General features: G+C 35.6%; 1 protein-coding gene across 1 annotated transcript; it reads right to left on the bottom strand.

Annotated features, from left to right (window-relative positions):
- Positions 1–17299: 17299 nt before the first annotated feature.
- Positions 17300–19002, bottom strand: LOC131157453 (uncharacterized). Its single transcript, XM_058111628.1, has one exon. The coding sequence runs from the start codon at positions 17979–17981 to the stop codon at positions 17538–17540; it is 444 nt and encodes a 147-aa protein (XP_057967611.1). The 5' UTR covers positions 17982–19002; the 3' UTR covers positions 17300–17537.
- Positions 19003–19325: the final 323 nt, after the last annotated feature.

Here is a 19325-nt window from a genome sequence, read left to right as displayed (position 1 = left end):
ATTTGGATGCATCCAAAAACTCTCCTCAAAGTATGCAGTTATAGACCTATCCAAGAATAGAGGGAAACAACATTTGAATTTGATTTTCAAAAATTGAAAGTCAAACAAACAACCACCAACCAACAACTTCCCGTCACTTTAGTCGTCAAACAACACATGGCAATTTCGAGAACACTTGGTAACACACCCATATCCATTGCCCAATCAAATGAAAATAACTTCAAATTTTGAATTTCATTGGCTTGATTGATCGCTTATATAGGTCGGTCGACTGCTATTCGATGATGCCAAATCAAAGAGGAGGAGTGGTTGGTCGATGGCCCTATGCTACAACCTTATTTCTTTGATTTTTAACTTAACTTTTACATATATTAAGCTAGGCCTTGTTATTTTGTTAAGTAAACAATGACCATCGGCATTTATGAATTGGTAGGAGACCTTGTACGGGTCTATTTCTCTTGCCTGTCATCTTCCTTCTTTTAAACTCATTAAAGAGCAAAAAATCTCAATATGCTCTCAAGATGTAGCTCTCTCTCTCTCTCTCTCTCTCTCTCTCTCTCTCTCTCTCTCTCTCTCTCTCTCTCTCTCTCTCTCTCTCTATGTCTCCCTCCCTCCCTCTTAGGTTGTGGTGGTTTCTACTCTACTAGATTCTTACCTATGGTTGTGATATGTCAAAATTCTTTCAACATTTATCCAAAGCTTGGCATTTTGGACAAAGTTGTAAGTTCGATATGTTTCAATTCCTGAACTCAGGAAAGAATTTCGTTTATTGTAAGTGAATTTTCTTCTTTAGACAACAATCTCCTAACAGATATCATTACAAACAATTTAGAATAGCATTTGTTATTGGAATTTGTTTTCTAATGCTTGGCTGTTCCTATTTTTTATCTTGCCTACTTTCCCTTTATGTTGTTAAAATTAAGGATAAATGTGATCGTTTAGGTATTGGCATTGAGAAGATCATTCTTGCATAGGGTGTTGGACTATGAAGACAAATTCTTTACATTGCTGATACTAGTTCTTGACACTCATAGCTTACTAACTACAAGTTTTCATCTTTCAAACCCTTAATAGTTATTGCTTCATTAAAAAATTCTTAACCCCACCACCCCTGGCGGTAATTCAAAAAACCAGGAACTTTGTTTGTTACAACTGGAATACATGCTTGTGTTAAATGCCAACTGCATGGCTGATGCAGTATATTGTGAATTGCATGTTGGTAGTAGATTTAGGTTGTTGCATACTTGAAATGATTTATTTGCTAAAAACAACCAGGTTTCAGGTACATATTTTATGGGAAAATGTCCAATTTATAGATGACATTCTACTGAAACTTTATTAAAATTTTTTCAAAATAAAATCATGTACAAAGATAATTATGATAAAAATGAATGTTAAAATATTTTTGAAAGGATGAGTGAAAGTTAAATGAATATTAAATTTCATCCTTTATGTAAACAGCATTGCAGATTACTATCCATAATGCACTGAACATTCTACTGAAACTTTATTAAAATTTTTTCAAAATAAAATCATGTACAAAGATAATTATGATAAAAATGAATGTTAAAATATTTTTGAAAGGATGAGTGAAAGTTAAACGAATATTAAATTTCATCCTTTATGTAAACAGCATTGCAGATTACTATCCATAATGCACTGAATGACTAAATATTTTTGCGAACTCATCAGTAATTCCTCCAATGTACGTTTCCCATAATTGCACTTAAATTATTATACTTCTCTCAAGTTTTTTTTCTTCTAATTTTTTCTTTTGCATGTGTCCGAATGTTCGATTATTTTGCTATCAAATCATTGATACTTATGGTATGTATACATCTATGTTCAAAAATCGTATACTAATTTTTTTATATATATTTCTTAATTTTTAGGGTTCACAGCTATCACAACATTAGCACGATGTCATGCACTACAATCGGATGCGTTTTGAATTTTTTTTTTTTTTGTATTTTTTTTATCTGAAGAGATGACATTTCTATATTTTAATTTGAATTTATATAATGTATTTGTATTTGAATTTGAATTTGAATTTTGATTTTTTTAAATATTTTTTTGTTATCTAAGCAAATGGAATTTCTGTATTTTAATTGAATTAGTATAATTTATTTTTATTTGAATTTGAATTAGAATTTTGAATAATTTATGAATTTTTATTTATTATGGTTTAATGTTACATATGCGAAAATGTAATTATAGATTTTTATAAGAATTAATGATAAAAAAATTATTAATTTTAAATTATTAGCGACGTTACTAATAATTATCCATTTTTTAAGTATTAATGAAGGTTTTAAAATCATCACTAATAGTAGAGTATTAGTGATGAATTTCAAAAGTGTCACTAAAGCCCGAGTATTAGTGATAGTTTTAAATTTGTCACTAATAGTAAATTATTAGTGACGGTTTTGAAATTTGTCACTAATATTATATTATTAGTGATGATTTGAAGTTTTTAAATTTGTAACTAATATTATATTATTAGTGACAGTTTTGAAATTCATCGCTAATACTCTACTATTAGTGACGATTTTGAAACATTCACTAATACTATACTATTAGTAACAATTTTGAGCTGAGCCAATATAGAATTTATAGTGACGGTATTAGGGTTTTAGTGACAGTTATAATCTGTTACTAATACTCTATTATTAGTGACGCTTTTAGGATTCGTCACTAATAAGTATTAGTAACTGCAGTTATAGCGACTAATTCAAAACTATTACTAATAATCACAAAACCGTTACTAATAGTATTAGTGACGATTTTGTGATCATTAGTGACGATTCTGATCATTCACTAATAATTTTATTTTTTGTAGTGATTCTAAGCAATAAGCAATGATGATAAAGAAGAAGATGAGGAGGCCAATATAGGAAGTGGTGATACATGTTTGGATGGGTTAATCAAAATGTTAAGTGACTTGCAAAGGGGGAATGTAGTGGACACAAAGGATGGTAATGTGTCGTGTACTGGTCTTGAATCTACTCCAGTAGGTAGCATACCTTGCAATCCTAGTGAGTTAAATCCTATATCCAAACTATAACTGATAAAGTTGCTTCATGCAAGGACAATGCATAGGTTATCACAGAGTGCATTCAACATGAATTTAAGGCTAATTAAGGTAGAATTTCCTAATGGTAAAACACTTCGAAAATATTTTTATGAGGCGAAGACATACATATGTGATTTGGGTCTCGATTACACTCCAATAGATGCATATAGGTATGATTGCGCACTTTTTTATGGTGAATTTGATAATGCAAACGAGTGTCTAGAATGTGGTGAATTGAGGTATAAAACTAATCAGAAGAAGGGTAAAAAGATCCCCTAAAAAAATTTTGCAATATTTTCCATTAATACTGAGGCTTCAAGGATTATACATGTCCAGAAAGATTGTTGCAGATATGAGATAGCATGAAGAGAAACGTTTTCAAGAAGAAAACACCCTTAGCCATCCAACGAACTCGGAAGCTTGGGCCAAGTTTGATTAAATGCATCTGTAGTTTACTAGTGATCCTCGCAACATCATATTTGGCCTTGTTTCAAATGGTTTCAATTCTTTTAGTAACATGAACAACCCGTAAAGCATGTGGCCAATTATGATGATGTCATATAATTTGTCGTAATGACGATGTATGAAAGAACCGTTTATTTACGTGTCTTTTCTTATTCATGGACTGAGGCACCTACTAATGATATTGATGTTTACTTGAGACCATTAATTGATGAGTTGAAAGAACTATGAGAAAAAGGAGTGGAGACATTTGATGTGGAAAGTGAGAAAACATTTCAGCTGCACGTTGCACTGTTGTGGACAATTAATTATTTCCCCGCTTATGACAATATATCGCGGTGGAGCACAAAAGGATACTTAGCATGCCTAGTGTGTAATAAGGATACTGAGTGTTTATCCTTGAAACATTGATGAAAGTTATGCTTTATGTGTCATCGTCATTTTTTACCACCTGGACATCCTTAGAAGACTCATTCTAATAAAAGCTTTAATGGAAAACCTGGACGAAGGTTGTAGTTAAATCGACTAAGTGGGGAAGAGATATTAGACCAGTTGGAGTTGATAAGAAATGAGAAATTTAGGAAAGCACCGTGCAATATAAAAAGGAAACGTGCTGAGAATAAGTTAAACTGGACAAAGAGAAGCATCTTTCACGAGTTGCCATACTAGAAAGATCTTACACTATCCCACAACTTGGATGTTATGCATATTGAAAAGAACATTTGTGAGAATGTGATTGCTACATTGTTGGAATGTGGAAGAAAATGGGAATACGACTAGAGTTGCACCTGATTCATGATGGGGACAAGCTTCTCATGTCATCAGCATGTTACACATTTTTTGAATAATGAAAAAATTAATTTCTTTGAATTGTTAAAATCAGTGAAATTCCTTGATGGATATGCATCTAACATATCTCGATGCATAAGCACGAAGAAAGGTAAGATGTTAGGAATGAAAATTCATGACTGTCATGTCCTTCTTCAATGGGTTCTACTAGGTTCCCTTCATGGATACTTAACTGATGATGTTTGCTCAATGCCTATTGAGTTGGGAAATTTTTTCTCGACAATTGTGCTTAAAGAAATTGAGCTTAAATGTACTTAAACGATTAGAGGAGGACGTTGTAATCATACTATGCGAACTTGAGAAAATATTTCTACCAACTTTCTTTGATGTTATGGTCCACCTAGCCGTCCATTTACAAATGGAGGTCATCATTGCAAGACAAGTTCAATATCATTGGATGTATCCTATTAAGAGGTAATTTTTATGATACAACAATGTTCACATGATTTTCTTGCTTTATTTGTAGACGTCACTAATGTTATGTAAAATGCACAAGTTCTTATCAACTTTAAAGAATTGTGTGCGCAATAAGGCACAGCCGGAAGGTTTAATCATTGATACATATATTGACAGTGAATGTCTTGCATTTCACTTAATGTATCTACATGATATTGACACAAGGTTCACTTGTGATAAGTGAAATACAGACATTCATGGCAATGCTAAAGATGAAAAACTCATCAGCTCTGTATTTCAAGAAAATGTTTGGTCGTTGGGTGGACGAGTATAGGATTTCATTGATATGGAGGACCTAGTAAAGGCACATTTTTACGTCTTCAATAATTGTGATGAAGTTGTTCTGTCACACCCCGACCCCGGAAATGGGACTCAGGGGTGGAAATGTATCTAACCTGTCCCTGTATCCAACAAATCATCCAAAGATACAGAACAATAAATAAGGGTACAACCCTTGGGGTTCCAAGACACCCTATACATATCCATAAACAATATAACATAAACAGTGGAAAAAGAGTCATTCATGACATTATACATGGTACCATACCAGAGTCTATACACACGGAAATCCAAGTCCATAATACAAACACAATTCGGGTGTCAGCCAAAACCACAAAAGACCACCCGAAACAGTCCTAGTACTTACCCAAGTACCTCTCACAATACACCGACCACTACGCTCCCAACTCAAAGGACGCTAGTTCCGGTTACTCGAAGGACCTAGAAAATATGTATGTACAGTAGAGGTGAGACACCTCTCAGTAAGGAAGAATACAGGTTATATCGATGTGTGGCATTCAAGTGTTATCATAATAGCAAAACATACATAGTTAAATGCAGGTTCCAATACTAGTTTCAACACAGTGCATACAAGCACACACACATGATCAAGTGGTGTCATCACACCCTTTGGCCCGTAGCCAGCCCGTAGTAACCGGCGTCGGCCCGGCCGACCAAGAGTACTCGGTGTCCCCGGCACATGCAAACCCCAAGCTCCCATGGCATCGTACCGGTACAAACTGGTTGATCCACACCCTTCGGTGATCACCCAGTAAGGCTCACGTCCTCGAATATAGAGTCAGACACTTTACCAACCTATGGATAACGATTTCATGTGCCTTCAGATATAGAGCCGGATACTCTCAGTACCTAGAACAACTCAAAACTCAGTTCCGATTGCATTCCACATAAAAACACAATTATGCATGCTCATATAACCAAACATACCACACCCATTTGGTAATCTAAAATCATGGTTTCCCAAACATATACAATTTACATAAATTCAGGGCACGACCATCCCTATTACACTGTATAAATCATCATATACATACGGTTTTCCAACAAAACCAGGGATGCAACCCAATACCCCTTTTTTTCCCAAAACTGTAATCATGAAAAACTCATAGTTTTACTCGTTAAATCCCTCCAAATGAGTAATCAAAACACATACAGGACCGCGAACCATAGTTCTACCGAGTACGATTTCAAAAATAACCGACATAAACTGAATCCCCTTACCTTTCCCTAAACGGTAAATCTCGAACTCCAAGGCCCCTAAACAGCAAACCGAGTTCCAAAACCTACAACGTATAGTATAGAAAATACTCACAACATTGTTGTGTACAAAACTATCGAATCAGAATTGAAAACCGAGCCTTACCTCGATTTTGGGCTAAAACTCGAAAACACCCAAAATGAAGATCTGATCCATAGAGCTTGTAGAGAATCCTCCCATGATTCTCGTGGTAACTTTGGATCAACAAATCTCGCGACGAATAGCGAAGAAATCTAGAGAGATGGAGAGCAGGTTGAGTTTCTAGAGAGATAGAGACAGAAAATGAGATTTCTTAACTAACAAGTAATGAAAATATCTATTTATAGTACCCTTGACTCATTCGTTCTCATCGACGAATTGTGTCCTCGTCGACAATGCCTTATAGTCTTGTCATCAACGAGACCATGACCTTGTCAACGAGCCTAGGATTTTCGAATTTTCGAAACACCTCAACTTCTCCTCGTCGACGAGCCCCTGAAACTCGTCTCTGAGTATCCATAAGACTTCATTGATGAACTATGGATTTGTCAAGGAGGCCTGCTTAATTTATCTTTTTGCCCCTCATTTAATTAATTAAACCCATCTATCATGGTTCAGGTTCTTACAACCTCCTTTCCTTACAAAAATTTCGTCCTCGAAATTTACCACCTCTCATTCACAAACTCAACATACAAGCAAATACATATACGCAATTCTAGAAAGAAACTGGTGACTACTACAACGGAGCCCCATCACAATATATACGTACCCTCACTTATGGTAAAGGAATACCATGGTTACATACATAAACCATCTCAGGAGTTCACAATAGAATACACTCCCAACGACTAACCACTTATCCCAATCCAAAGTAGGGTAATGTACACATACTCAGAATAACTATGGATACTTCTAGCGTATTTCGTTTCCAGTTCCCAAGAAGCTTCCTCAACCTCGTGATTATGCCACAATACCTTCACTAACTAAATATAACCTTGGTACGAAACTTCTGAACTTTACGGTCCAGAATTTGAATAGGTATTTTCTCATATGTTAAAGTATCCTCAATCTCCACATCCTGGTAGCTAATAACATGTGAAGGATCCAACATGTACATCCTCAACATGGATACGTGAAACACATCGTGGACCCTCGAGAGTGTTGGGGGTAGTGCAATTCTATAGGCTACCAGACCCACTCGCTCCAAAACCTCAAATGGTTCGATAAACCTCGAGCTCCGCTTGCCTTTCTTCCCAAATCTCATCACCCCTTTCATCGGAGCGATTCTCAGAAATACCTTACCCTCCACCTCGAACTATAACTCACGGCGGCGAACATCTGCGTAGCTCTTCTGCCGACTCTGAGCTGATTTAATCCTCTCCCAGATCAAACCCACCTTCTCAGATGTCTTCTGCACAAGTTCAGGTCCTAACACCTAACGTTCACCAAACTCATCCCAATACAAAGGAGATTGATACCTTCGACCATACAAAGCCTCGAACGGTGCCATCCCAATACTAGCCTGGAAGCTATTGTTGTAGGCGAATTCCTCCAATGGCATAAAAGGTATCTAGCTACCACCAAAGTCTAACACACAAGCCCGCAACATATCTTCCAAGATCTATATGGTCCTCTTCGACTGTCCATTAGTCTGGGGGTGGAATGTTGTACTGAAAGTAAGTTTGTCCCCAGTGCTTCCTGCAAACTCGATAAAAATTGAGAAGTAAACCTTGGGTCTCAATCTGATACAATGGACACCGGTACCCCATGCATCTTAACTATCTTATGCATGTATAGGTCTGCACCCACACTATCTAGATAGAATTGTAGAGGGTCCAACCGACTGCCTGTGTGAGGTTGAAGTAAGGGCGTCGGACTTGCAACTTTGTTGTGGATGCCTGCAGATGTGTTTGCAGAGGATGTTGTTTTTTACTTTGTTTGGATTGATCTCCCAGGCTTAGTCCATCCTTTGGGCCGCACAACCCGTGCCATGGGGATGTAAATGGCATGTTTGTCACAGGGAGTGTCTTATGTGCATATCTACTAATTTATGTGAATACAGTTAATTAATAAGATAACTTCGAGGGCTTACTGAGAAAGGTGAGTGTCCTGGTAGCAGTAATGGTACTAGAGCAGAGCGAAGCTACTTGTATGGGCGGGTAATCTTCCCTATCCTCGGCTAATTGTGTGTGTGAGTGTAAAATAAGAATGTTTTCATAAATGTGTTTATCTATTTAATGAACTAGTTATTTTTTGTACACTAATTGCATGCTAGCCACACACTGACATTAACTTAGTCTTTTCCTTACTGAGTTGTGTCTCACCCCTACTTTACAAACTATCTTTTCAGGGAATTCTAGAGATCGGGTCTAGCAGGCTAGAGAAGCCGGGCTAGTGATGTAAATTTTATGTAGGTAGTGTGTAGATAGAGATTTTATTTTTGTTTAGTTTTGTGGGATGTAATTATGCGAAAATGGATATATTTATGTATAAAGATAATTAAAACTCTGGTAATGTAATTTGAGGATTTTATATTTTATTTCTGCTGCATATGTGTATTTTATATTTGATGAATAAGGTATCAGGTACACTGATGTCACTAAAGTAGCACTTCGGGCCCATGTGGCGGGTCAGGGTTGTTACAAAAATAATAGCTTTATTTGAAATAATTTTAATTGTACTTGTCACCACATCGCCAGCTGCCTTAACATCACCCGGTGTCAATGTGTAGACTCGCGCCTACGCAGTATTCCTCTACTGACTACCTCGGGAGCTTGGATATTTCCTTGGAATGGTCTGGGAGCGGAAGCATTACTCTGCTGTGCATGATAGTCTCGTGCCAAGTGACCCAGTCTACCGCACTGGTAGAAAACACTCTCCCTGCTTGGCACTCTCCCATGCGTCTCTTACCGTAACTAGGACAAACGGGATAAGTCTGCTCACCTTGCATCTTGCGACTCCCCATCTCCTACCTCTGTCTCCCACGATAAGCACATCTCTTCCATTGGTCTCGGCTAGAACCCTCCTAAGATCCAGGAAATGTGGGTTCTTCCTTTAGCCTTGCACCTCAACACCCCTCTGCCTGCTCGCTTCCACCATGGCGGCCCTATCTACCAGCTTTGCGAAATCTTATATTTTCAACACCACCACCTGTTCATAAATTTTCTACCTCAAGCCTCTATCAAATTTTCTTGCCTTATTTGCCTCATTAGGAACGATGTACGGGGCAAAGCAGGACAGTACAATAAATTTTTCTACCTACTGCTGGACTATCTGATACCCCTGAGTCAGGTTCAAGAATTCCTCCACTTTTGCTTCTCTAGTGGTGGCAGTAAAATATCGATCGAATAACATCTCTTTAAATCGGCTCCAGGTTAGAGATATAGGTACCGATCTCTGCTCCTCCAGGAGTCTCACAACCGACCACCAATGCTCAACCTCCCCTATAAGTCAGTAGGTGGCATATAATACTCTCTGCTCATGGATGCAGTGCAATACATTTTGTATCTTTTCCATTTCTTGTACCTAGTTGCTGCAATCGATTCCACACTCCTTGAAAAAGTTGGAGGCTTTATTTTGGCGAACTGCTATATAGTGCAGTCCTAGTCTACTGATGGGTCTCCCTACTCCCTAGAGCTCCATGCAATCTCAGTTATAACCTATTGAGTTACACTGTGCATAACTATGTCTGAATCACCACCGCCCATACTAGAGGGCTCTGCACCATCATCACCACTGGCGTGAGCACTGGTACCTCAGGGTCCATCCTGAAAAGAAAATAAACGTAATCCGAGGACCCTACCTTTATAACATAACTAATATATTTATCTAACTAAAATCTCATATCATCAATTAACCTAACATCATTATTCTCAATTTAAGATTCAGTCTTGCAATTTTAGAAACACAACCAGACAATATGGCTTTTCTGAAATTGTCACCCCAAGAAAGACACAGAAACCACTATGGAAATCCTGCTTCCAACTGCGGAACAAAACCCTAAATTCTTATTTAAACTTCCCAACATTGACTCACTAAAATCTTGATCTCCCTTATTTCCTATTCTCTTTCAAAATCAGTTCCTATACTTTGGTATTGTTTCCGCTGCGCACTAAAGTCTACAAAATCTAGCAACCTAGGCTCTGATACCACAATTGTAATGCCCTAAAAATTCTTACTATATATTTTTGTCCACATAATAATAATAATAATAATAATAATAATAATAATAATAATAATAATAATAATAATAATAATAATAATAATAACAGAACTCTAATACCATAAAATATAATCAAAGTCAACCTGGACCCAAAGTGGTATTGGGGATCAACCAATTTATACATACATGTCAACTATGTAGCAAAAACTGTAATATATGTACCTTATATACAATACCAGAGTTTTATTGTGACCAAAATACACATATACATCCCAAAAAGAATCATAAATACCCTAATGTCATATTCCTAAAAATCCATCCTGATTTCAATCCAACTACTTATCCTTCAGCCAGGATAGTACTATCAGCCTCCATAATCTCGGAGCTCAGTCCACTCGTCTATTTGGGTTTCCTGTAATATTTGTATTTATGGGGTGAGACACCTCTCAGTAAGGAAAATAGACTAATATCAGTGTGTGGCAGCGTAAGTATTATTGTGTTATAAACATATATTGTTCGTGATAAACTATAGCTGATAAGTAAGGAAAATTTGTACATAGTTTAACTGCATTTGACAAGTATGGTAAAATTGTTCTGTATAAATCTGAATAAATCGTAAATCAACATAACATACTGTATCATACTAAATTTTTGTATACATAGAAATCATCTGCTATATCGATATATTACTAAAATTATACCTTAGATGGAAGGCTAAATCATGAATTAACCCCACATGATCGGGTTATGCGGCCCGAGGGTTGGACTTAACCATGGCTAGCCTACTAGGCTAAGTCAAACATGACATAACTACAGACGATTGCCCACCCAACTTTGTCCGCCCATTCTAATCTCCGCAACACTTCTTGGGTCAGGACATGTGGGTATCCTGCTTTCCGCAACACTTCGGGGTTAATCAGCCTCCGACCCAACACTTTATGAATAGTGTGGTTGCACTGTCGGCTAACACCAACCTGGTCCACCCATCCTGGTCCACAAGGATTACACTATTTGATCTGGCTAACTAGCTACGGTACTGTGCTCATAACATACTTAGTCCATCAGGGTTCTGCTACAATATAGTATATTTCATTAATAACTGCAATAATACAATTTCATGATTCTTTGTAAAATCTGTCATAATAATAATATTTATGAATGTCTGTTACAAATATATCTAGTCTTGGCATCTGCACTGACTGAATATCGTGACATCTGCGCCGGCTGAATATCACGGCATCTACACCGACTGAGAATCATAATATACTAAAAATATAATTTCTGTACTGTTTATAGTTTTTCTAAAAACTTTCGTCAAATCATGCTTGTATTGTGAATTCATAAAATATTCTAACATACCATTATTTACAATAAAATTTATACTCATGTCACACACAAGTGAGTACTACTCTGTAATAAATTATCTGGCCTGAGAAAACATATTTTGCTGACAAAATAATATTAAATATGTTTTCAAAGTTTCCTCAGTTCAACATCAGTATTCCCAAAAACTATACTAATTCATATATATATATATACCTTTCTAAATCAAATATTGTATATTCAATGATTAATTTACTAAAAATACCTGACTTAATCTATCCCCTTACCTGTGTCCTAAGTAGCTTGCTGAAAACCCTAAACCACGCCCGCAATGTTCAGAAATCCAAACCCTGAAATTGCATTATCCCTAGTTCAATCAACTCAACCCCAATATATTTATCATCTAACACATTTCCTAGATCTACATATTCCAAATAATTATTTAAATCTTAAAATAACTCACTTACCTTGATTTTGGAGTGGTGCCCAAAGACTCCAAATCAACAATCTGCTCTAATCAACTTGCAGAGAATCACCCCTAGATCATCGTGGTGGTTCCTAATCGTTGAAACGGGATAAAATTGGGCTGGAAATGTATTGAGAAGGAGGAGAAGCCAAAAGTTAGAGAAAGAGAAAGTGAAGAGGAAGTGAAATCCACGCTGAAAATTTGATTTTAACATATATATAGACTGCTGGCCACATGTCCTCATCAACGAGATACGTGTACTCCTCGATGAGTCAAAAAAGCGCGTTTGTGGATGAAGATAATGAGATCGTCAACAAACCCTTAATGGTCTAAAATTCCTACTCTCGACATCTCCTCGTTGACGAGCATAGGGCGCTCGTCAACGAGTCCCTGCTGATGCCCCTTTCAAATTTCATTTTCCTTATTTTTCTTTCTCTTTCTTTTCTTTTTCCTTTTTCCTTTATCATTTTCAATGTTATTATTTTTTTTTTTCTGGGTCTTTACACTCCCCCTTTTGTCATTAGCAAAAAGGCTAAGCTAATTAGAAAACATTTTGAGTATTTAAAACAGACTTAGAAAAAAGAACTTCCCCCCTTTTAAAAATGATATTTATTTTTCTTAGAACACTTTCCCCCTACTTGATGTAACAGCTTTGGCATAACACAAATAGTATAAATGGTCATTTAAATTTAAAATGACATGATAAACATGATCAGACTAGAATTATATACAAACCATTTCAATTTAAGCATAACGTAAGTCTCCGCAAAAGATTAGAATTTAAAAACATACGGCATAAGAAAAAATAGGTTTGAGCATAAAATCTGTCTAACTAGTTCATATGCATTTCATATATGATCCATGAACAAGTTATACAACACCCCTTAAAAAATATTTCATGATATAAAGATTTAATACAACGAAGTATAAGTCATGAAAGCATTTAAGCACATAAGCAAGAGAAAAAATATATTCTATATAAGTTTAATTCTTGCTTTTTAAAAATGTATATATAAATAAATATATATGTATAAAACTATATATCCCCTTATGATTTTTAATAAATACTGGGGGCAATGCTTGTTGAAAACGAAACTTTAATTAAAAGACCAAACAAGCAATGTTTTTCAGGACACTTTAGACAAGAATCATATGGTCAAACCTAAGACACCGTGGCAAACTAATATATTTTAAATCAAAATTTCCAATAAGGTTAATACAGATCTAAGCCAAAAATTTTAGTGAGCATAACAAGATAGAATTTTAGTTTAAGATGCTCCCCCTATCAATTTGAATATGTATTTAGATATAGTTAATTACTTATACTGTTTACTAATTGTGAAAATCTGTTAAGCGATTGAATAGTATAAGTCCTATTTTTCATTCATAAACTAATTTTACTAGATATAAGTTAAATGATTTGTGTTCCACCAGTAAAATATTTCCTAGAACACACATGCGCTAAAAATAAAATATCGAGTCATGCATGTTGTTCATATGCCCCAAGAACAATCCATATCAAGGATAATTCAATGAAGACGGGATATGATGTTCAGGGAGCTTAAGGAAACATCGGACTCAAAAGTAAAAATAGTAATAATGTGAGTCCACGGGTCAGGTAGCATTAATCCTCTTGGCAAGGATGGGGTTTAAACTCCTCGGTATAGTTTCAGGTACACATAAGTACATTTACATCTAAGGATGAATTTCATTCAAGCACATTAATCACATGTTCATCATTCTTAATATTACTTGGCATGCGTGAGATTTTAGGCATTAAGTTCTTATTCGTTTTTCCTAAAAGTGGGGCTTAACCTCCCCTTATATATTTGCATGCACACATACTTGCATTATAGTTCAAGGATGATTGTCATTTAAGAACGAGTAAAAATATGCGAGGCACACAAATGATATGCATTAAAACACATGTCAAGCAAATTCAATTCATTTTCAGATTTTGGTAAACATATATTTTGAAATAATTTTCAATGGGATATGATAAGCTCTGACAAACACTTTACAAATCCTCCAATCATTTGATTTTACAATGGTATTTTCAAATTTTGGATGGTAAAATCTTTTCAATAAAAGCAGTGGAGGATTTGCAAAGGGTTAACCCTCAAAACAGGGATACACTGAAAAATGAGTCATTGCGATCTTTAGCATAAGCGGTTAACCTTTTTGTAACGAGGCTCTAAAACTAATTGTTGACTTTAGTGTGATCCCAAGAGGGAGTGAATTGGGTTTCAAAATATTTTGGCTTATTTAAACATTTACACTGATTCATCACAGTTCATATTTCATTCATAATACAAACGTGTATGTAAATTAATAAAACGATAAATGCAGACATACACATAGAACATATCTCATTTGAAATAGAGTGTGCATGCGAATAATTATAGCATTGAACAAACAAGCATAAATATATGAAAATTAAAGGGCAATAATTAAATGAGTGAGAGAGAGAGAGAGAGAGAGAGAGAGAGAGAGAGAGAGAGAGAGAGAGAGTGAGCGAGAGAGAGATAGAGCGACACACGATATTTATTATCAAGGTTCAACCAAACCAGTCTACATTCTCGCTTTGAGTATACCCCCTAAGAATTACACTATCCCTACTCACTTAAACGAGCGAAGTAGAAATCGTTACAATCTCTCCTTACGGAGCGAGGTAAACTCTAGCTCAATTACAAGATTGAGCCGGAAGACTCCCCAGTTCAGTTTCTCGGGCTGAACCTAACCGGTCTCACTTACGGGGCTGAGACTCCCTAGTTCAATTAACAGGTTGAATCCAACCGATACATGTAAAAAATATTTTTGTACATAATAAAATGCTTCTAAATAAAAGTAAAGATGTACACGTTAAAAGTTCAAATATATGCACTCTCTTATGATATGATGTAAGCTCAGTAGAGTAAGGGTATTTAAAAAAAAAATGATTTTGTAATCTTTGAAAAGAATATATAATAAATGCTTCAAAGATTTGGCCCCTAATAAAAATTTTCTCCTAAAATATATTTTAATAAAAACTGTAGGACAACTTAGGGTTATGCTCTAAAAATTTTTTTGTAAAAACAATACATATATGATCTTTGATGTGAACTAAATATGTAATAAAAACTTTAAAGATCAAAATGTAATAAACTTTTTCTCTAACAAAGATTTGCAATAAAAGAAATTTGGAGAAGTTAGGATTTATTCTCAAAAGTTGTTTTTGTAATAAACACAATCAAAATATGAAGTATTTATGGAGACCTAAAGTCAATTTAGGGCCTATCTGAGCATTAAGTCATATCATGCAAATGCATTATTACAAACTAAAGTATGAAAATCAAATGCAATTACAATTGAAATAAACAAATGACTTCTTTCTTCTTTATTCTTCTCTTCATGGAATACATCAGTATGATGTGAGCTTTAAGTTTTTTCTGGCTTCCATCTTCCTCTTCTGTGTGTGCGTTATGAATTGTAAACTTATTTAAAATACTAGGCACATATATGAGACACTTGTATTTGTCAACATCAAAATAGAGATCGGAGTCAAAAAACCAACATATATACATCACACAACTTTAACAATTAACAATGTGCATTAATGTAATTAAATTTTAAATCATTTTACAATAGTTACAATATGGGAGTTTTATACTAAAAACTAATATTTATATTAGGCATATGCATTCAAAATTATTTTTAAAATTATAAAAATAGAAAAGATAGGAATAATAAAAATGATTAAAGCAAAATTAAGTAATTTTATGCTATTTAAATTTTAAAATTGTCAATTATTCAGATTGAATCTATATTAAATTTATGGATGATAGGGGCATGGAAAATTTTAAGAATACAAAAAGAGAAAGTGCACATTATAGGTTAAGACCTATAATACTCAAATTTTGATAGATTTGTAATTTTTCTAAAGAAAAAATAATTTATAAAACTTAGGTTTAATTATTTATTTAAAAAATAAAAGCCAAGTAATTTATATTGCTATTATCTCATTTTATACAATATTAATATCTATAGGTCAACACTCTGAATTTATTAAGGGGTCGCTTGGATTAAGGATTTTGTTTGAAAAAATAAAAGAAAAATACGGAGAAGGTTCATTTTTTTTTTCTTCTTTATTAAATACAAAAAAAAGAATATTTATTTTAACATGACTAAAACCTAAGAAAAATTAAAGACTAATGATATGTAAAATCAAAATTTTATTCATAAATTTGATTTGATTTTATTTCTCTTTCTCACTTATCTTGATAACCAAAGATGAAAATATTGATTCCTATGCCTAAGAATTTCTCAGTTCCAAACATAGGGTGATTTCTTTAAACAATGGCCTAAAGGATATGTTCCTTATTCCAATGGCACAAAAACATAGATTGGTTCATTAAAGAAGGCAAGTTTTAACTTAATTTTCATTTAAATTAAAGAAGGCAAGTTTTACCTTAATTTGTTTGGTTTGTGCGAAATTATAGGAAGGGATGAGAAAAAATTAGGTCCTCCAAGAGATTCATCATGGTCCTCCCAAGTCTTATCATCCAATGAAAATACTCCACATAATGGATCCCATCAAATTATATATGTATCCTATCATATAAGGTATATCATTTAAAATATTTTGGTAGTACTTGATGGGAGGACCTAATTTTTTTTTCAGGAAAGGATAAGAAAGAAATTTTTAAGAACTATTAAGTTGCTACCTTTTTTCTAGGTGTTTCAATTTTTTTAATTGTTTCCTAAATTATAAATGTGAGAAAAATGAAAAAAAAGTGATAATTTTATACTTTGGTAAAAAATAAAAAATAAATTAATTTTTCACAAGTCAAGCTCATGAGGGGATTTTGGTTTGCCATATTAAACAATATAGATATATAGTGATATTTTGGAATTGCCTTTCAGTTTTCACTCAGCGCCATGTTTGGTAAGTCAAATCAAGTGACCAGTCAACGAAGTAAAGAACAACAGAGAAACAAACAAGAACAAAATTATACACACATACTGAAGAAGTCTTCAAATTACACTTCACTGTTTCAACTTTCAATTAACCCCCATCTTCCTCTGTCAAAATTCAAAAGCAAGATTTTTAGGGTTTAAATTAAACCCTAAAACCCATAGTTATTGACGCAAAATTTCAAACTTCAACGCCACATTTCTTGGAAACTCATATTTACCTCGGATTCAGACTGGAGGAGACCCTTTCCATCGCTCAACGGGACAGAGCAGAGAAGCAGCTCCCGGACCGAAGCAACCTGGGACGATGAACCTCCGGCTCGATCCCGCCAAGCCCGCGGCTGGAATTGGACCGGAGAGTCTTCGCCGGAGTGTCCAGGGATCGCCGAAGCCGCCGCCCCATGGCAGAAATCGGGTGCTCCGACGAACTCGACGGTTTTCCGGAGGACCTGAACTCGTCGCAGATGTTGATGTGACGGTCGAGGGCTTCTTCCGTGGTGATGCGCCGTTCCGACCGCAGGGCCTCGTACTTAACGGCTTCGGCGCAAAGGCCGCATATCCACCGCCCGCCGTACCTGTCCCGAACGCGAGCTATGTACGCCGGTGTGCACTCCTCCGTGAACCCGCAAGACTCGCATCTCACGAACTCGGCTTCGGTTTTGATTGCTGGTGGGTGCGATCCAGACCCCGAAATCGCCATTGCCGCTCAATCGATGCTTGTGTGAACCACCCAGGACGCGAATAAGTTTCCGGGTTACTGTTTCCACTAAACACGAAAAGCGAGTTGCGGGGAGGATCGAAAACTGGTAAATTTTCAAATCACAGAGCTTCTTTTTCGACAAACCACAATAAATGAGGGTCGAAAACTGCTGATTTTCGCAAATTAAAGAAAAGCCGGAACCGAATTGCAGTTGTAGAGCTTCTCGTTTCTGAAAAATAAAATAAACACACAAGTTTTGAGGAGGATAGAAAATTGATAATTTTCGCAAATTGAAGAAAACCCTAATCGAATTGCAGCTACAAATCTTCTTCTTTCCACAGAATAAGAAAAATCAAGTTCTGGATAAGATTGGAATTCGAAAACTGGTGATTTAACCAAGTGAAAAGAGAGACGAAAAGGGCAAGCCTATGTGGACGGCGCGGAGACCTAAAAGCGAATATCGCAGAAAAATCTGCGATTTTGATAAGCATCCCCTGTTTTATATGCGAGGGGAGCAGAGCATTAAAAATGAGATAGAATTGCGAGTTTGTCTTTTGCGGGTGGAGCCGTGTTTCCGTTTCTGGGTTTCGTCCTCTGTGGTTGCAACTGGCTTTCGCCTCACACGCGTCGCCTTCCAGATTGGTCTGATGGAAACTCCATGAACCCGGCCGTCAATGCATTGCATCCCCTGCGATCGTGCGTTCCCTTCTTCTTCCCCGATGGGTCCGAGCATTAAAGCCCCAATGATTTAGCGGGGAACGTGCGGAAGGTGACAGGCAAGGCGAGGGCTACCAGGTTCAATGAGAGGGGCGGCGAACCTGCGGAAGGTGACAGGCAAGGCGAGAGCTACCAGGTTCAATGAGAGGGTAAGGGCGATGGGTTTCAGGGCACTTTCATTTTGTTTCGTGTTTGGCTGGAATTGAGAAAAAAAAAAAATGGAGGGAAGCGAGTGTTCCTTTCCACTTTGTTGTCTAATTAGGTCAATAGAAAAAGAAAGAAATCAAACCATCTCACTCAATTTACTCAATCCTTGGTTCATTCTAAAATTTTTAGCCACTGGGTTTTTTTGCAAACCTTTTTAAAAATCACTGTTACTTTCTTTTTCATTTTTTTGGTTTTATAATATTGTAAAAATTTATTATCATAAACATAATAGTATATTGTAATATTATTTTATGGCACATTAGTATCTAACCCACCAAAGTTGTAGAGACAATTTAGCCTAAAAAATAGGATGCCTATAGAAATGGAATTCCCATTTAAGATGCCCATGGTTAAGCAAAGAAATGAAATTATTTTTGTAGTGGAAATGAGTCATTCATAGCCAAGGTGAAATTATAATTA

The sequence above is a fragment of the Malania oleifera genome, chromosome 6 (genome assembly GCF_029873635.1).
Source record: "Malania oleifera isolate guangnan ecotype guangnan chromosome 6, ASM2987363v1, whole genome shotgun sequence".
NCBI lineage: Eukaryota > Viridiplantae > Streptophyta > Magnoliopsida > Santalales > Ximeniaceae > Malania > Malania oleifera.
Note: the sequence above shows the minus strand (reverse complement) of the source record. Positions and strands in the feature narration are given on the sequence as shown.

Excerpts from the sequence above, each read along its gene's own strand:
- LOC131157453 (XM_058111628.1), bottom strand. The coding sequence starts at position 17,981 with ATGGCGATTTCGGGGTCTGGATCGCACCCACCAGCAATCAAAACCGAA.